This window comes from Pseudorasbora parva, chromosome 14 (genome assembly GCF_024679245.1).
Source record: "Pseudorasbora parva isolate DD20220531a chromosome 14, ASM2467924v1, whole genome shotgun sequence".
Classification (NCBI taxonomy): Eukaryota; Metazoa; Chordata; class Actinopteri; order Cypriniformes; family Gobionidae; genus Pseudorasbora; species Pseudorasbora parva.
Genome location: NC_090185.1, coordinates 25,207,987 through 25,228,918, shown reverse-complemented (window position 1 = coordinate 25,228,918; position 20,932 = coordinate 25,207,987). Strand labels below are relative to the sequence as shown.

Sequence of the window (20,932 nt, the reverse complement as noted above, 5' to 3'; positions counted from 1 at the left end):
TAGCTACAGACCTCCAAACTTTGTGTGACATTCAGATTAGCTCAAGAACAGTGTGTAGAGAGCTTCATGGAAAGGGTTTCCATGGCCGAGCAGCTGCATGCAAGCCTTACATCACCAACTGCAATACTAAGCTTCGGATGCAGTGGTGTAAAGCACACCGCCACTGGACTCTGAATTGCGTGATAACTTAATGATGTATAATTTCCGTGATCTTTTGTGAGGGTTTAAGTAAGGTGAATTGTGCGTTTTCCGACATTTTAGTGTGGAGGAGAAACCTTTGGAAAAAGCCTAAAAATGCTATATGGACGGAGAGCATTTATCATCTAAAGAAGGTGGACTGTTAGCTAAAACTGTTATTGTGCCATTTTTTTGACCGTTATGATTGTTTTTCAGGCTGACATTTTCAAATGTATCCGGATTAATGTAGACGTAGCCTGTAAAACATGAACTGCACATTTATAACATTTTTCATTAAAGCTATAATGTTATCATGATGTTGTTCCAACTAATTGGAAATTTGTAATTATTGTAGTAATCAACAGCATGCCAATAATTTTTCTGATAATTCGACTTAATTTATTTATTTCCATAATTGATTTGAAATAGCATAGTGGTCTAAGTTTCATTCATATACACTAATGCACCAAATAATTTGTGTCTTCTTCAACAAGAAGCCAGCAGCAGAGTCAGCAGCACCTGCTTAATAATTTTAGGAGATTCGCCAGGGCAACAAGATATGCAGAAGTAAGGCAAATACATCACAAAAGTCTCTGTTGATTGTTCGTTTAGGATTTTGATGAAGAAATAGCATTGAAGAACCTTTGGACGTCCGCCTTCTCTTCTTCTGAAAAACAGCTGTTCGTACACAGCAGATAGTTGATGGCAAATCAGCAGTTATTTAGTCTGCCAGTCGATCCTTGGAGACCGTTCAGTTCCTCTACAACACTGGTTCCCTGGCAGCAGCTACTTGATATCAGACAGCCTGTGTACGCCAAGCGAACATGACACGCACTGAAAGAGGGCCACATCAGAGGGCCGGAGCCTGGGACCATCAAAGAGAGCGTGGAGGGAGCTCCGGGGGGAACACTGGTGTGCATCTGTTTCAGTATGCATCAGAGAGGAGGGCTGCTTTGTGTCACCTGCAGAGAAAACCAGGCAAAGCCCGTCAAGCTGTCATTGACCTGTGGCAAGATTGTCGGTGCCTGCCGCCACTCTTAATGTGTGTGCGCATTCGCGAAAGGAGAAATTGTATCTGCTTAACATCAGAGGACCGAAGGAATTCTGATTGACATTGTGTGATGTGTATACTAACAGGCTGTAGATCATGGGCAGATGTGAAATACCTCTCCTGAGAACTGTTTACTTATTTCTTCAGGTTTTTCTTTTTTTTACATTTGGGCCATATTCAAACCCAATTTTCCCACAAGAGCACCTTGGCTTAATTTGACTGGGGAAACATGCTAGTTACAAGGTAACAGCTCCAACTTTCAAAGCGATAGTTCACCCAAAAATCATTGTTTATTCATTGTTACATTATTCCAAACTAGGATAAATTACTTTCATCCAAATTTTTGCAGAAAGACTGTAACTTTGGCAGACGTCACTGGGCACACAGCATTAAGATTCAGTCTTGAGACATCAAGAGACATCCTTTTCCTACTGAAAATCCAGGGCATGTTAAGCAGCGAACTAATGAAAAACAACATAACAGTCAAAAAAGTTTAAATTAAATAAATAATGAATTTAAAAAAACCACAATTAAATGTACCAGTTTATTCTGAAATAATTAAATAATTAATTAAATAATAATTAATTAATTTAAATAATTAAATTATTAATTTAATGAAATATTAAATAAATAAATCTATTTATTTTGTAAAACTACATGAAAACACATTTATTGTTTAATATATTTCACAATTGTTATGTTATATAACAATATGTTATATATATTGTTATGTTTAAAAATACATTTTTTAATACATTATTAAAAGTGCTTTTTCAAAAAGCCGTTTTTTAAATAATAATAATATGCTGCATTTACGAACTTGACGAATTATGCATTTCCAAAGCACGATTTTCCCAAAGATTTTTTTCCATAATAATAGAGAACATTTCAAAAATGCCAGTCAACAGGCAGTGGGCAGTGCTTGGCGCTGATTGGTTTGAAGCTGAAGAGTCGACAGACATGACATATCGATCTGTGTGGTGTGGTGACATCACAGAACACCAAGGGTGCTTCTCATTTCTTATTTGTGACTGAAAATGTATTTTGACTCCATTGAATTTTCTAAAAACCTGAAAACTATGAGAACTGTGGCTGTGTTTAAGGCAGTGCGTTTTTATCTTGATCATTTCCTACCACCATATTAATTTCCAATCAATTCCCCAATTTCCCCTTGCCACTTGCCAGACCAAACAGAAAAAGAAATCAATCTGAAAGGATTATCCAATCAGTGCCAAGCACCGCCCACTTGCTGTTGACTGGCATTTGTGCAATGTCCTCTATTATTATGAAAAAAATCTTTGGGAAAAATCGTGCTTTGGAAATGCAGGATTTGTCAAATAGGCGTCAAGTTCGTAAATGCAGCATATTATTATGAAAAAAGGCTTTTTGAAAAAGCACTTTTAATAATGAAAACATTTTTTTTTAAACATAATAGTGTGTGTGGAAGAGGTAATTGGGAAATAAATTAAACAATAATTGTTGTGTTTTCATGTAATTTTACCAAATAAATAGATACATTTAATGATTTAATTCATATTTAATTAAATCATTTAATTATTACATTAATTAATTAATTCTGAATAAAATTGCATTTTAACAATTAAAGTTACATTTAATTGTTGTTTTATTGAATTAATTATTTATTTATTTATTTTTAATTTGGTCCTCCATAAGACACTTCTTCTAGTTTTTTTCTGGCTTTCTGTATTTTTTATGTTATATGGTAGGGAGCTTCTGAAAGAGTACAGAATTTCCTCATCAAAACATAGGTGAAGAAGAAGCAAAAAGGAGCTTTTTGTTTAAAATTATGCTATTCTAAATTAATTAGAAGAAAAATTAAAAGATGATGATCATGCTAAGCAGATCAATAAGTTTTGGATTTGGATTTGAAATATATATATATATATATATATATATATATATATATCAGTTTGTCCAGTTCCATGCTACAAACCAATTTTTGAAATGACTCAAACATGCAAAAATCTAAAGATAAAGCCATTCCCCAAAGCGTGTGAAAAACACAAATTAAAACAATATTTCTTGAAATGAGAGACATTTTTATGAATTTCTTTTGGCTAGCGCTGGACGCACATGGGGAGATCAGAAAGCAAATGCCGTCTTTGATATACACGTCAGATTAAAATTTGGCACTCATGAATAATGAATGCATTTGGTGGGGGAGCATCTTCAATGAGCCAGGAGAGAGCAATGGTAGCCGCTCTGCTAGGGTCTGGCATGCGGCTCTAATGACTTCACCCAGAGACCACCATGAGCCCCTGTGAGTCACTTCACACCACTAACAACAGCAGCAAGCTATGGGAGCGCAAGCTGTTTAATTAAGCATTGGACTAATCTGCCTCTATTGAGCCAAACGTCTATAGGACTTCTGAGAGGAGAGGGATAGGAGATTGTAAATACTTTAGCTAAAAATGAGAGCGTGGTTCTGTTGTCTCAAACTGCTGAGCAGCATTTCAGTGCAAACAGGAAAATACCATCAACATAAATGGAAGCATCTTTTTTCATTCTCTGTCCCAGCTGTGTAAATGAATAAACAGTATTTGGTAATCCACATTATTATGCATTTATTTTTAATAATTCTAAAGTAGTGTTCTAAAGTGGCATTCAGTACCATTACAACATGGACAGTACTCCTTTAAAGGGTTAGTTTACCCAGAAAGGAAAATGATTCCATTATTTACTCACCCTCAAGCCTCCTAGGTGAATTACTTTCTTCTTTCAGCCAAACACAATCGGAGTTATATAAAAAAATATCTTTGCTCTTAATGTGAGTGAATGGCGCTCCTGATTTTGAAGTCCAAAAAAGTGCGTCCATCCATCATAAAAGTAATCCATACAACTCCAGGGGGTTAATAAAGGCCTTCTGAAGTAAAGCAATGCTTTTTTGAAAGAAAAAAAATAGCCATATAAAAAACTTTATAAACTAGCTACAGGCAGATGGCCTATGCAAGGATGTATAGGAGTAGCGTAAGCTTCTTATACATAATGTCAAGGTGAGAGTAGACAACTTCTCGGTTTGAACAAATAGGGCTGGGCAACAAACTCAAGCACCTTACATACCGAAATCCTTGTGACTTGTTGCTTTGCTCTATCGTCTTCGCTTCAACGTTCCTCAATACGTCATTGTCAGGGGTTTCTCTTTTGGCGTAAAATTATTTGTGTAGGCCATCAAAAAATTTCTTACAAAAACCTATTGCTTTGCTTCAGAAGGAATTTTGAACTTTATTAAAGGGTTTAGTTCACCCAAAAATGAAATTTATATCATTAATGACTAATGTATCCAAGTGTATGCACACTATACTCTCCATGTCCAGAAAGGGAATAAAAACATCATCAAAGTAGTCCATATGTGACGTCAGTTAGTTCATTAGAATCTCTTGAAGCATCGGAAATACATTTTGGTCCAAAAATAGCAAAAACGACGACTTCATTCAGCATTGTCTTCTCTTCCGGTTTTGTTTTCAATCCTCAAATAAAGACTAGAACGGTTAAGAATCAGTGAATCGATCCATGATTTGGATCGCGTGTCAAATTGGCAAACTGCTGAAATCACGTGACATTGGCGATCTGAATCATCCGAATCACCCCCATTAAAAAGCTTGAAACTCCAATTGTGTTGGTCTGAAAGCTGAAAGTTATATACACATAGGAGGCTTGAGGGTGAAATCATGGAATCATTTTTCTTTTTGGGTGAAATATCCCGTGGGGACCTGGGGGACAAGTGCCATGTCGTTGAAAGGCACAATGAAGACAAGAGAGATCAGCAAATATCCAGTCTGTTCTTCTGATCTTTGATCTCATGTTACATGTTGGTCATATTTGATACAAAGGTCAAATAAATGTTGTAGAAGAGTCAATATAGATCATAAATGCATAGACAATTGAAGATATACTCAGAGCTAATAGATTTACCTCCTAAAAAGCTAGCATGCGGCACTTCTGAGTTCAAGCTGGGTGGGTGGACTAGGGTCAATACAGGGCCTGTAGGAAGTGACTTCATCAGTGAAAAGATGTCAGCTTGTTTTCCTTTTTTCTTTTCCTGTTGTGTTCTGATAGGAACTTCCTCTCCAATGGGGGGTGGAAGTAGGTGTCACTCTCCAATCCACCCACACTACAAGGGGAAATGTCCATCACACGCCCGTCCAGCCTGACGATACAGTCAACACTAGGGTAAAGAGACGGAGATGAGCAGACTTTAGATCCCACGAGTGATGATTAATTAATATTCTGTCTCCGTACCGATGACACCAGGATGACCGTTTCCATTCTCCTCTTTTTATCTCCAATGATATTTCATGTCCATTCAGAAAAACACATGTAGGCGTTTAGAACATGGAAAAAAATAAGCATGAATTGTCATTTCTGGGTGAACTATCCCTTTAAAAACCACCACAGATGGGGCTGTAAAGGGGAAAAGGTCTCCACAACAAACAATTTCTGTTGTTTATGTGTACAGTAGCCTCCCTCAACGGGCCTTCATGATCTAAAGCTAAATGTTTGCGGTCTGGCTTCTTTCTTCCTGCAGAGTTAGTCACAGGAGCTCAGGTGGCCGTTTCAGAGTGACATAACAGCTCTGTGCCTCTCTTCCTTTCTTCGCTGATAGATTGGTAGGAGCAAGTGTCCTGCTGGCGAAGCCCCCAAGCCACAGGAAACCTCATCGGTTGCAGTGTCTAACGAGGATGTGAGCTGTGGTGATGGCATATTAATGCTCATGCCCCGATGGACAGCGAGAATAAAAAGACAACACGGTGATGATTCAATATGAATTGTTTCAGGTGAAACAATGGTCTCTGCAACTGGCCGTTCAAAGAGTGTGGGAGAGGTGAGTCCATCTGCACTCTGAGGTTTGAAATATTTGTCATTGTTTTTCAGTTAAATGCCTCTTTATTTTGGTGTATTGTCAGTGGGATTGAAGGTTCAACGCGTTCAAAGCTTTTTTCCCTGTGCTAAAATATTTGAAAAGTTGAATACACAAAAATAGAAAAAAAGACCATAAAAATTGAATATATTAATACATTTAAAATAAAAATTATATTTTCAACTATTCTCAAACATTTTAGCTCAAGGAATAAATATAAAAAATAAGAGAAGTAATAACAAAAAATAAAAAAAGTATAAATGCCCTGAAGGCAGAGCTGGTCCATGTTATCTAGTATCACTCATCAGCAACAGCAGTAATCGGATCTTTAGAGGAAAGACACTCTTTAGCAGAGGCCTTTGAGGAGTAAGGCCTCATTGATCCAATCAAATGATGTTTAAAAAGGCTAATTGGTCAGTCATGATACACAGCATTTGGATTAAGAGCAAAGCTGTGAAGAAAATCAGTCATTTTGACTTGTTTTTCAAATCTTATAGGATTCACAGTCCTAACTTGCAATTCTTGCAATCTTATTTTTAAAAAAAAATTAGTAAATATTATGACAGTGCAGGATTTTTTAATTTTTTACATTCTGTGTTCTTATTTACTAGCATGGAAAGTGTAGTAAAATTAGTTGAATCTTGTACAACTTCCTGAAACAAAAAAACAAAAAAACCAAACAGAAAATTGCTTCACTTATTTTGATAATTTAAAGCAATGTAAAAACATGTGACCCATGCTGGCAAAATGAGTTGCTCGCAATGAGTTACTCAAAAATGAGTAGTTGTTGTTGTTTTTATTTATTGTTATTTGCTCTATTTAAAACCCTTCAAATGATGTATGATTTGTTGGAATCAAACACAAAAATTACTGAGCTACACTTTTTTTGCGGCGGCACACAACTGACGATGTGTCGTATTAGTGCGCAGACAGACCTAAGAAGACTCCTTCAACATGGACTGTGGTAGTGCTGAATCGCTAGGGAGTGTAATATCTAGTCCTAGTAAACCAAAAATGTAAGTTGATAGAGTGAGCCTTTTCAATTTTGAGAAAGTTTTCTGAAGGTTCCAAAACAAAATCCCTGGTAACAACACCAAATTTGACACACTAAGTCAAAACCAAATATCCATAGGAAAAATATATATTCAACTTTTTTTTCCCATGATACCACAATTGTTTGATAAACATTAGTGACACAGAAAGCCTATGGTATTTCAGATCTACTGAGAAACTGAAAAAACTGAGACAAAATCCACAAGAACTGCGATGACATCTCCAAGATGCTTGAAGAAACTACCTGCAAAGCAACAGTACTGTGAGCAGTTTTATTCACTTGCTTTCAAAAATAATGTCATAAAGAGTTTATCAATTAACTCCTAATAACTAAATCAAATCAGTGTTTGGTGTGACCACCCTTTGAGTTTTAAACAGCTTTTGTCCTGGAACACTTGCTCATAGTATTTCAAGGAGCTTTGCAAGGTTTCTTCAAGCTGAAGAAGTTTCTTGGAGATGTTGTCCCAGTTCTTGTGGATTTTGTCTCCGTTTTTTTCAGTTTCCTCATGTAATCACAGACGGACTCGATGATAGTGAGATTAGATCTCTGTGTGGATCAAACAGCTTTTGTCAGACTCCTTCTGCATACAAAAATCTCTCTGGAATGGATTATTACAATTAATGGCAAAATTAATGTTTAAAAATGTAAACTGATATTACCTTCTGACACACTTTTGCAAAATATATAAAAAATTGGATTAAATGGATTAAAACATTTTGGGAGGGTGAAAATACTAACAAGCCTAAGACTTTTGCAGAGTACTGTGGTTATAAAGTTACTTACAGTTAACAAAATGTTCCAAAGGGACCATCAAAATATAGTGTTCCCCAATAAAGCACCAAATTTTAATTACAAAATATTTTACAGCAGTTATTACGGTGTTACTGACAAACATTTAACGTTTTGTCATTCTGCAGTCCTTCCTCTCTATCAGTGCCGTTTCAGATTCATTTTTGTTCTTTTGGCACAATTTTTTTTTAATTAGCTTTGACTGAAGCATGATTGACCTCTCGTGTGGCCGGGAAAGCAGTCCTGACAGCACTGTGCAGGTGTGAAGTAAAACAGGAATCAGTGTAGCACCTCCGCTGGTGTGTCAAGAGCTTGCAAGTCAGGAGATCCCCATGGGGCTGAACAAGTGTGTGTGTGTGTGGGAGGGAGGGAGGGAGAGACACGACTAGCACGAGGTCCAGTGGCTGACAGCAGCTCCCCTGCCAGGATGTGTAACCTCACACGGCCAAAACAGGAAGCCCTGCCACTCACTTAGTGATTGACACACTGGCGGAAGTTCATAAAGGTTCCAGAAGGGCTGTAGTCCATGTTCAAGGGTTGGTGACTGGGCCACCTGGTACAGTGCAATAAGGACGAGTGCTCTCGTTACATATAAGAGCATAGTTGCCTGTCCGCCAGTCCTCCTCTGGGTCAAATAATGTTGTGATAAATACTTTCAAAAAGTCATCAATACTAAATATAATAATACATCAATCAATAATAAATATAACTTTTATGAAGTGTTTGGCAAACCTATTTGGAAAAAAAGGCCAAAACAAATAGCAAAGCAAAACAAATCAAAAGAACAGAAAACAATTGATAAATAAAATACATTACTAAAATAATGAAATAAATAAATAAAGATGACAACAAAAAAAGCACAGCAAAAAAAAGAAAGAAAAAAAAGAAAGCAACATTAGCAATATTAATTTGAAAAAAGAAAAGAAAAAAGCAGACAAAAAAAAAAGTAAAAGCTAAATTAGCTAGTGGGTGAAGCAGACCTGTTTGGAAAAAAGAAAAGAAAAAAACTTAAACCAATGCAAAGCACATCAAAACAACAGAAAATAACAAAAAACAAAACAAAATTATTTATAAATAAAGCCAATTAACAAAATAATGCTTTAATTAAATTAATACATTAAAAAAAATGACAAAAAGCACAGCAAAACAAAGAAACAAAAACAAAAGAACAGCAACAGTAGTTAATATGTGAAGTGAAATAAAAGAAAAAGAAGAAGAAAAAAAGAAAAAGAAAAAAACTATACAGAAAATGATAAACCTTATCGAAGGGGTGGAGAGACAGGCAACCTGACTGAAAAACAAAACAAATGAAAAACAAAGGACAGTGAGGCCTTAGAGAAACCCCAAAGAGGTTTTTAAAGTCAAATGGGATCAATATGTGGAGATCTCAGCGGCGGAGATCTGGTCGGGTAAGAGTGTGAACAGACTGCCGTCTCACAGCTGAGAGCGATCATGACTCTTGCATCATGGGATGCGTCACTGTATGACACAATGCCGGTTAACACTAAACTGCCAATTATCAACATGCCCCGCCCTCCTCTCCTCACTACCACCGCGTGCGTGCCCAGGCCTGTGACCTTGACGAGTGTGTACACTTCAAACTGATTCACACCTTTGGGAATCTGGAAATTTCCATGTAAAGCCTCAAGTGTGAATCAAATTGTGGTATTAGATTTCTGTTTACAGTGAGAAAATAGCAATAATCAGAACACAATTTCTCTCAGACCATCCAAACGAAAACAAAATACGTGAAGTAATGTGATGTAATCAGGAGGAAGTCATTTTAGGTAATTGTAATGAGAATCATGTTTAAAGTGTGATAAGTGTACTACCAGATAATTTTTTTTGGCCGCCACCAGAGGGCTGCTGTCTTTGATGATCACTCTGCTTCCTCTCAGTCTTAACATGCTTTAAGTGAATATGCTTCTTAATTACTTACCATACTTTTTTTTTTTTATTACCATTTTAGAACAATTCAAGACGCTTCAAATTAATAATAGGTTGCAACAACATTGAAAAGTAACACAAAAAAAAGTAGTTTTATATACTGTAATCTGATGTTATTATATACCTGTATATAAACCATAATTATCTTTTATTTTTAAATCCATCATGAAATATTTTTGAAAATAACTTGTATTGGTCAGGTTGAATCAGTTCAGTCAAAAGAATCATTCAGTTTTGTCACCGATTCATTTGCCCTTTCTTCAGGTTACAGTGTTATGTTTGTACTATATGCATATTTTAACGATCTGAGTGAATGGTGTAAAGCACACCAGGGCATGTCCGAAACCACTTTTGCTAGTTTAACAATGGGAAAACCGCACCAGGTGCATGGTCTAAAATGGTTCCTAGTCTCTTATTGAGTCATGGGTGTGTTTTGGGGCGTAACGGGCAATAAACCAATCAGTCTCATCTCTCATCCCCTTTAAAAGCCAGCTGCGCTTAAACCACGGTGGATTCACTATTTACATGATGAGTGGAAAGACTGAACGCCAAGCCTATAAATCTAGACGCACCCTAGCGGTAGCAAATCTGTGTCGTGTGTCGTCTAGCAACTCTTCATAGACTTGTGAGCTGGAAAAACAAACTCTGGTTAGGCCAATCAAACCGTGTATAGAGTCAGTGGGCGGGCTTAACATAATGATGGCAGAGTTGTGGACATTCCGCACGCTACTTGTAAACAAACAAGCTGGCGAATGGCGGTCTTTCGAATCGGCTTTGGCAACGACTCAGGAAGACTTGGAGTTAAAGGGTAAGTTCACGCACTATACTGTCCATGTCCAGAAAGAAAATAAAAAACATCAAAGTAGTCCATATGTGACGTCAGTTATTAGAATCTAAGGACAGTTCATTAGAATCTCTTGAAGCATCAGAAATACATTTTGGTCCAAAAATAACAAAAACGTATGACTTTATTCAGCATTGTCTTCACTTCCGCATTTGTTTTCAAATCTCAAATAAAGATTCAAACAGTCTTGAATCAGCGGATTGATTCATGATTCGGATCGCCAACGTCACGTGATTTCAGCAGTTTCAGGGTATATGCAGGAATCCTGAAGTTAATTTCAAGACCTTTTTAAGACTTTTTAAAGACCTTCTCAAAATATTTTAAAACCTCATCGCATCAAGTTCTAATCGGCAACAAACCTTTAATAAACAGTTGTAGTTGAATGTAGACTTAAAATCTCTATCGTAGGCCAATTTTGTATCGTTTATATTGCATATCTGTTTCGCGACATATGGAGGGCGACACATTACCTAACTGCGCATTTAGCAAAATACATGACGTCACCCGTAGACAGCGCTCGCCAGGGATGGAAGTTAACTTTTTTCAAAGTCTTCCACTCAATGTTTTTACCAGCCACTTTTTTGTTTTTAACTGACAATGTGTAACTGCATGTGAAAATTAATACTCTACAATACTTCAGCAGTTAATTTAATCTCAAATCTCAATGAAATACTGACATTTTCACGATGATTTGTGGACTTTTATGGCTTCCAGTTTTATGGTTTTTATAAAGCCGTGATAAGACTTTTTAATAGTCCCAACAATGAAACTATTCATTCTGGCATCTTTGAAGCGTGTTGACAACATACTGAGCAGAACATTGTCAGTAGGGATGCACCGAAATCAAAATTCTTGGCCGAAACCAAAAAAGAAGAAACCAAAGCCGAAAACCGAAAAAAATGTTTAACTCGACCTCACTCATGTGTACATTAAATAATAATGTTCATGCCTACTGGCCTGCAGAAAGGATTGAATAAAGTAATCAAATGTAAAATAACTGCATATTTAACTGTTTAAATGAAAGATTAATCCTTATTAAACTTACAAAAGCTATTCAATCAAGAGCATTGTTTAATGTCAAACTAAATATAAGGACATCACTCAGGCAGCAGTAAAGGCTACTGCGCCTTTAAGACCTGATGCAGGGATATGCTCGTCTTTCTCTTAAGGCATATTCAGACTATGTCTGCTAGGATACTCATCAAGATGGACATGTTGACATACTTCTTGTGTGAATTTGTCCGTTTAAGCGCAAGACTTAAAAGAGAACTTAATATTTGCGCGCTGTGAGACGAGCGCGCGCTCTCGGATGATGCACAGCGTCAGATCTTCTTTCAGTGCGCACGAGTCTCACAGCGCGTCTTCACGCGAGTGATGACAGAGAAAACGACTGGTTATATGCGCACATACAGCAGCACTCGCATGCATTGAACAAAGTTTACAAAGAGGTGAAACAGCTCGGTAGGTGAAGCGAGTTTACCCGCTACAACTCAAAATCAGCCGCATTTGGCTGGTGGCGGCGCTAATTTCCATCTCTGCCGCGCGCGCTCCGAACCGATCTCAGACTGAGCGCCCCGTTGTTTTTTAATACTTATGGGGATGAAAATAAATATATTCATAAATACTTTTTGGAGTCAAACTCTTTTGACAAAGCTTGAACAAAATACTTTCAAAATTTAAGACTTTATAAAGCCGTGATAAGCATTTTTAATACTTTATAAGGGTCTTAATTTTCCCAAAATTGATTTATCACCTTTTAAGACTTTTCAAGACCCCGCGGATACCCTGAGTTTGACACGCGATCCAAATCATGAATCAATCTGCTGATTCATGACCATTTGAATCTTTATTTGAGGTTTGAAAACAAATGCGGAAGTGAAGACAATGCTGAATAAAGTCGTAGTTTATTGTTATTTTTGGACCAAAATGTATTTTCGATGTTTCAAGAGATTCTAATTAACCCTTTAAACTTTTCTCTGAGAAAAGAACAAAGAACGGCACTGAAGTCATTCTTAAGAAGTGAAGACGTGTTCGGAGTTTTGCCGACCGGATACGCTGATAGTTTAATTTATCTACTAGCTCTGCTTCACGTTGCTCTGGTTGGTTGTAGCGCTATCTTATCGCGTGCAGAGGGAGTTTGAAAAACAACCGTTTATCCCGCCCCTCGGATTGAGCCCTGCCAGTGGTGAGTTCTCAGACCCAATATCTTGATGCGGGTCTGGCTTAACGGGCTCTTGAACGCCCCCTTTTTTATATTTAAAAAATGTTCTGTGCTGCCATGCATCCCGGTGTGTGTAATAAGCAGAATGTACGTGCATTGTGCACCCGTCTATAGGCACATATTACTATCGTGCCCGTTAAATAACACAAAATTACTGCAGCATTGACTTTAGACCAGGTTTTATTGGTCAAAGGTGCACTTATTTTCAGTTACCTCAAAATAGCAATGCACTAACAATCCACCTGAACACACCTCTTTTTTTAGACCATGGGCGAACAGATGGGCACGAGTGCAAATGCTATTTAAATGTGGTGCAGGAAGTGAAAATGATAACTGCGTTGCGCCTGGTGCGGCATTGCTCCGAGTGTATGATAGGGCCCTATGAGTGAGTCAGTGAATCTTTCACTAAACCAATTATTTGTTGGGGGTGGGGGAGACGTGTTCTGGTATTAAAATATTTTCGGCACTGATACACATTTTTGAGCGTGGGCAAAGAGTTTGGTATCATTTTAGTGTCATTGTAGTGGAGGCAAATTGATTTTCTTTTCAGACGTCAAATAACCTTGGATCCTTATTGATAGATAGGCGACAGAAGTGGCGTGAGGCCTTACCTGTCCAGAGAGGTGGACACCAGTGTCAGGACATCGCAGATCTTCATTCAGGTTGTCATGGACACAGAGGAGGGACAGATGCCCTGCGAAGTCACATGACAGTCACAATTAATCAATGACCCAGAAAGGCAGCAAACAAAAAGATGTTACAAATAAACACCATTCTCAAATTATAAAATGCGTATGAAACGTAATTCTTCTGTTCAAATGTCTTGGCAAAAAAAAAAAAAGAAGAAGCAAAACAAATCATTGTGCGAGCTAATATTGCACCACACATCAATATAGTACAAGCTATATTTTTAAAACCTTTATCAAATGCCCTCAGGAAAAAAGACACACAACACCGATCTGGCATAAATTCCTCAAATTTATGACCGACTTGTGTTTAGATGCTTTGATAGTACTGTAGGGATGAGCACAATCTTTGCCTCCCATCCCAGAGGGCTCAGTCACCAATTGGTGCGGTCTTTGTGTGCCCATAAATCTGGGGGCACTTCATAATACGCATTGAGTCATCAGGCCCGTGAGCGGCATGTCCAGAATACATACTGGACTTTGTGCATCAGGCAGTTTCCAGTGCTACTGTTTCCTTCAAGAGTCACTTACTATTGAAGTGAAGTCAGATAAGCTCAATAGAAGCTTATCCTTCACAATAAACAATCTTTGACTTCCACATACAAAGAACAGTTGATTTGTGTAAGTGGAGCAGACGTGTGAGAGCTCAACTTCACTTTATGTCAAATCCCCACTTAACAGCACAAGTAGTAACAGTAATCTCTTTTTATGTGTGAAGATCTACATTTGAGGATGTCACCAAAGGGAGGTTTTTACCAGATTTAGCCAAGTAAACCTAATTTTGTCCCAGAAGAATAGCACACAGAACTATCATGGTCGGAAAGCGCTCTGTGTCAGGATTAATCTCCTGCAAAGGAGGGTGGGTCAGGGCAGCCAGAACTCATTTGGCGTGTTGCTATGAAATGGCTGCCCATCAGAAATATCTTCATCTATCTCTGTCTCATCTACATGGGTGGAAATGGAGGGATGAAGGGCTGTAAAGAAAGAGGGAGTGTGAAAGAGGCGTCCAGAGGAGAGAGGTCAGTGCATTCAAGGAGTCCATCATTCTGATGTGTCAAGCATCTCTTAACTGAGTTTGTGGAAGTGTTGGTGTGCATTCAGCGATATGAAGCTTAGGTTTTCCAGGTCGTTCTAAGATTTAAAGTAACTCTTTGACAAATAAAATGTGAGAAAACACATAATTCCACATATTATCCTTGAACCCAGCTACCAGCTATAGACTTTTGTCCACTGTAGTGGACATTATGTTTTAGTGAAATTCTCTGTACTATAAAGAGCACATTCATGGGCTTTTCAGATACCAAATATTTGGAAGTTTCAACCATGATAACAACTTCTCCTTGATCTTTGATAAAAATTTTCAAATAGTTTGTCATAAATCAACATTTTAAGAAAATGTTATGGGGTTTCTAATCAAAATATGACTTTCTGTTACAAAACCTGATTTTATACATGTCCACTGAAATCTTAAATCATATAAATCAGGCATTTTGGGAGACATTAGTAAATAGTCAAAGAAATGATATATCAATATTCCTATAAAATATGGAAAATGTTGTCAGTTATTACTCCTATTATAAAACTTGTTTTTTCATTACATGTTGCCCCAAGAACACATATATGCAAATTAGATACAGTGTATAGATACATTGTATTGAATGGGGCCACCAACATATTTATCCACATATTGCATAAAGTAAAATGTTATATAAGTTTATTCCATTATATATTTCATAACACAGTTGGAAATCATATTTTTTCAAAGTTTGGTTAAAAATCCTGAAACCTAAAATTGTATTGGTTAATGGGAAAAAAACAACAACATTGTTTTTGCCTATAAATGTAATTTTATTCTTTTAAACAAATGGGTCCTGGTGTCCACAACAGTGGATATAGCAAAACATATGAATAAAATATATATTTTTAAAAATAAATAATAAATAATAAATAATTCCCATTTGTTTCTCATGCGCTAAACAATGTAATTACATGAAATAATACTGCATTAAAAAAAATACAATCTAAAAAATTCTGGGTAAAATCAACCCAATGTTGGGTCAAATATGGACTAACCAAACAATTGGGTTGTTTTAACCCAGCGATTGGGTTGTCTTAAGCAAATATTTAACCCAACCGCAGGGTTAAAACAACCCAATTGTTGGGTTAGTCCATATTTGACCCAAAATTGGGTTAAAACAACCCAGCATTTTTTAGAGTGTATATATTCTAGGTGTCAGGAGGATAAAGCAAAGAAAAAATAAAAATAAAAATTAGAACAATCCCACGAGAGGCACTTTAAAAACTTCAAGGTTTCAACACTGGCCCAAGATCTCAAAGTAGCTATGATAAACCAAAGGCAAATGGTAAAGGTAAACAGTGTAAAACCCAGAGGCGAATTTATTTCTGGACCATGTGTTCAATTCATTGCAATCAGGAAGGTGTAATGGCAGATATCTGAGTGCAGAAACTGAGAATGAAATACCTGCAGGAGCTCAACTGCGCAATCAACTGTTTTAATACTGGATGATTGAGAAATAGTTTTTTTTGTGACTAAAATGTTATAAAACCAGATCCTGCATGCTGATATATACGCTATATCCTACAAAGTATACACTACGGTGTGACGTAAAACATACATTAATGTACGCAAGCATACAGATTTTTCTAACCACACATACTCTGTACGCTCACAAAACTCTAGTTTAAACTAGTGCAAAGACTTTTGGTAGAGAAAGGGAGCAGAAGTGAAATTTTCCAGTGTGTGTGTGTTGGCCGTCTGGGTTTACAAGCTATCAAATGGACTGAACTTTCAAAGCTGGGCGTTCCGCTGTATGTGTCCGTAAGGCATCCAGTATATTTTGGGCTTTAGCTGCGCTAAAAAACAGTGTAGGGCTAGAAACCGCTATGAAGAAAACCACCACCAATAAATAACATAACATAAATAAAAAATGTATTATATATACTGTATTGAAATTGACTACATATCAGTCCTGTGAGGTCTTATTGCACAAGGGACTATTGAGAAATGAGTAATCGAGGCTGATTTCAGTTTCTACATCTGCAAATGTCAATATATGTACCTCAGCATAAGCTGACATGAGGCATTCAATAATTTCAGAAGACCTGGTAAACCTTCAGAGTTTTCAGGAAGTTTTTACTTTCTGGAAAAATCGGACTGTGTTGCATGCTGGGAGACGTAAACGTCCACAATTTTTGAGAGAAGCCAGGCACTGCAGGATAATCACAGTTTAATAGGAGCAAATATTGAAAGCAGGAGCTGACCAACCAGATCCCCTTTCCTAGAGCTCTCTCCCAGTGCGCCAGAGAAAAACGCTAGCACATGGGTGCCTAAGAAATCGATAATTCCATGAAATATCAATTAACGTGAAAAAAAATTGAGGAAACCATCATATTGAGGTTCGTTTATTGTTTGAGTTGGAAACTGTTGGAAACGCAGCTCTGCTGAAAATCTGACAACCTTGTTCAAGCAAAACAGTTTGCATGTACAATCTAGAGTTTCAGCATGAAAAATTTGCAGAATCTCATTGGAAGGGGACAAAAAAACATCCAAAAAGAAGTCCAGTCAAATGGATTGATGTCCTTTTTGTAAATGTACGTGCTTGTGTTTTATTATGAACTTGTTCTTAAGATTACTTGTAAGGTACGCTTTCCCTTTCAGGCGTCCTATTTGCCATGCAGAGCCCTTGCATGCTGGGAGAGGGAGACGTCCACAGACTGGGGCCTCTTTCTAATGATTTCCCACACCTGCACATCTGCTGCCGTTTTAATTAATACTCTAAGGAGGTTTGTCGCAAGTAATCAAAAACATTGTCACTTATGAAATCCTTCATTATAGAACAAAAATCTATACTTACATGAGTAGAATGAGGACGCTCACAAAGTAGCCCACGTCACAATAAACAATCTAATCAAGAAAAGCAGGATAAAAGTGTACAAAGACTATTCAGGGCGTTTGGCACTCCAGGGTTTTTTCTTCTGTGAAGCAGCAACACGTGGTGAAGGGCTGGGCATCATTTTTATGCAGGCCTTGGTTCCTCAGCTTCATAAGGGTGGAAAGGGTGGGGGGCGGCACGACAAAGGCAATAGTCGCATCAGCTCTCTTCAGCTCTGCAGCATCACCGCAACCTCTCTCCTTGCTGATTTATGGCTCGCTGCTGACCTCTGAGGTCGTAACATGGTGATGGGTGACTGGCTCTCAACGGTAAGCTACTGGCACTTGACAAAGTGCCGAGAGCAGAATGAATTTACTCCTCTTTTCCTCAATCATCAACAGGCACACGCCGGCTTGCTGCCCTGACCCCCTCTCATCCTGACTGCTATAACAAGATCTCCCATCTCATGGAGGAGCGAGGGAGAGGGAGGCTGAAAAATTTACTGTCATTTCTACTTTCCAATGAGCTCCGGTGAGCACTTCTTTCACCTTCAAGTTGCTTTGCGTGCTGGGGATAAGGAGGGGAGAGATGGTTGGTTGGGACGGGGGCGAATGCACTTCGATGCACCTGTCTAACTTTGGTCATTCGCCAGAGGTACTTCAATCTGCGTTTGCTTCCATCAACTTGATAACGGCACCTGAAAGCAAGTTCAATTTAATAAGCAAATAAATCTCCACAAACGTGGACATTTCACGATCCTCGTTCATCAGCGGTGTCCACCATGGATGAGCCAGTTAGCCGCAAACAAATACTTACAAACGCATTCATTAACGACATATGCAAAAGTCCATACGATTACATCGCCTTTTATTGTAGCTATACCAACCATGGGTGGGGGATTGTAAATTTAGGCAATATAAAAAGCATAATTTCCTAAAGTAGGGTTTTAAATTATCCGGGAGTGCAAATGTTGGCCCATTGTGGCAGGCGAGACACAGTGGGTTATAATTGAAAATAAAAAAGCCATTTAAAAGACATTCAATAAGCCACTGGGAAATTGATCAGGCTATAAAATCTGTCGCTACCGGGGCGAGAGGCTGGCACTCTTGCAGAGATGCTGCTTTGGTCCTGACACAGCACTATCTCTGCAGGCTTCACGGTCTACATGCCAACATACAAACAAGGGATGCCACGGAAGTACACTTCCCGACGGATATGCTTTCCCTATATCCTCAGGCATGCATTTTAATTGCGCGGAAAAAACAACATAATGCTGTAGTATGTAGTGGAAGCTTCGAACTCGCTCTAGAAAAATGGGGGGGGGGGGATATTTCCCTTGGTAGCGAGTGTTAAAAAAAAATTACGGTAACACTTTATTTTAAGGTTCAGTTATTAACTATTAACTAGTTGCTTATTAGCATGCATATTACTAGGATATTGAATGTTTATTAGTACTTATAAAGCACATATTAATGCCTTATTCTGCATGACCTTATTCTACATCCCTTAATCCTACCCAATACCTAATTTTAAATGCTAGAAAAACTACCTTACTAACTATTAATAAGCAGTCAATTAGGAGTTTATTGAGGCAAAAGTCGTAGTTAATAGTGAATATGTGTTCCCCATACTAAAGTGTTACCGAAATTACAAAAGTGTGCAAGAGCGGGCACAAGTGCAGGAGGAAAAAAAAAAATATTCCGCTCCTGCTTCTTTAACTTTCAATTCTGCCAAGCATCTCTGCTTCACAGCCCCTGGCTATTGCCTTTCTCAATCTGTCCCTGGGGAGGCAGGAGTTATGGGCCCTGTCGATTGAGGAGAAAGGGATGTTATTCCCCTGTCACCCTCACCCGGTCCGCCAGCAGTCCTGCCCTGATCTATGGCCACCGTGGCGGGGTAGAACTGTCTTGATGCACCATTGGTTTCCAGTGCCTTCACCCCCACCCCAACGCTCAAACTCATACTACCTTTACAACCCCCTCACAACCCTTTAAAACAGCCCCCCTCCATGATTCTTGTTGGGGAGTTCTCAGAGGGCCAGGAGTGTGACACGATGAGTTTGAGGAGGTCACCCCTAGAGGGACAAGGTCTAGTTGGCGTCAAAAGCAGGATCAAGTGACACCTGGTGGGTGTTTACCTAAGATGGCAGACTGCACAGTGGTGTGAAAAGTTGATCATGGCTCTCAAAGTTAAGAGACTGTGATGTTTGAGGACGTAAACTGTGGAAGATGTACAATAATTTCACAAAACGAATGTTGTTTAAAAACCTTAATAATGATTGTTAGTAGATATATAACATGTGATGGGCACCACTATGTTCGTTTTCAGCACAATTCAGAGAATCGCATCTGTCGGATTTACACTTCTCCCGAAATACATAAAAGTAGGTGGCCGATGAAGTGGGAGAAGAATAGAGTCAATGTTATTGCTACCTACAAAATGTGCATCTGATATGAATAAAACCTGTAATTTTATAATTGAAAGGATTGGTATTGCCACTTCGATAGATATCTGTGTATATTTTACAAACTGTAAATGTATTGTTTTGCTAGTACTAATGTGTATTTAAATGTCTGAAACCTAAAACATTATGTGGCTGAAAACAGAATAATTGTGACATAGGAAAAGCATTGAGCTCGTCCGTCTCTTGCTCAGAGCCACCCAAGGCACGAAAGCACATTTGAATTTTGCTTCACTTGATCACGTGATGCACTGAACATTGTAATCACACTGGTGTGATCTTACGCATTAAAAGGTTAAAGGTTATAAGTGCAAATGGCAATACACAAAAACTGTTCCTCAGCACACTCAATCTGACTAACAAATTAGTTTATATTAGTGCGTTAACAGTTAACGCATTAAAAATATTTACCGCAATTAACGCAGAATGCGTTTTTTCTGTCATTCTTTGGCTAGCATTACACTATATGATCACACTCTCCTTCATGCAAATGCTTTTAAACCATTCAAGCATGACAAGACAAAAGATAAGTTGCTGTCTGTGAATGTCCTGTCTATGTGACACACACACTTGCACCAGTATTGTGTGCAGACAGCGCCAGAATCAACTTCTCTTTTGCGCTTGAACGAACAATAACGCACACAATTATGCCAAATTGTCAGTTTTGTCAGATATCCTCGAAAAAGCAGTCTTAAGCCCCATTCGCAAGGGACTAGTATTATCTGGGGACCTCTGGTGATTTGTAATAATTGCAGAGCATGTCTGTGATCTTAATCCCGTGCGAATCGGCCATGTCTGTAATTTGTAAAGTAAAAATTCCAACGCAAATTACCTACCATATTTCGCCAAACACCGAGGTCCTGTGATAATAGTAGTCCCGTGCGAATCGACATCTGTGATTTGGCCAGGATTAGGCGGATCGTATATAAT

General features: G+C 38.1%; 1 protein-coding gene across 7 annotated transcripts in view; it reads right to left on the bottom strand.

The window, feature by feature from the left end:
* The window catches only part of LOC137040431 (adhesion G-protein coupled receptor D2), a 91,829-nt gene that overhangs the window by 9,382 nt on the left and 61,515 nt on the right, over nucleotides 1–20,932 (bottom strand). For 4 of the 7 annotated variants that reach the window (XR_010897894.1, XM_067416048.1, XM_067416046.1 and 1 more), the window contains exon 24: nucleotides 13,574–13,656. Coding sequence is in view for 6 of the 7 variants with exons in the window: in XM_067416048.1 (XP_067272149.1) it covers nucleotides 13,574–13,656 (83 nt within the window). In the remaining variant the exon portion in view is untranslated. Of the gene's footprint in view, nucleotides 1–1,057; nucleotides 1,140–5,199; nucleotides 5,415–8,848; nucleotides 8,931–13,573; nucleotides 13,657–20,932 lie in introns of those variants that run through there. The other 3 variants (XM_067416050.1, XM_067416052.1, XM_067416051.1) reach the window with 3 other exon arrangements.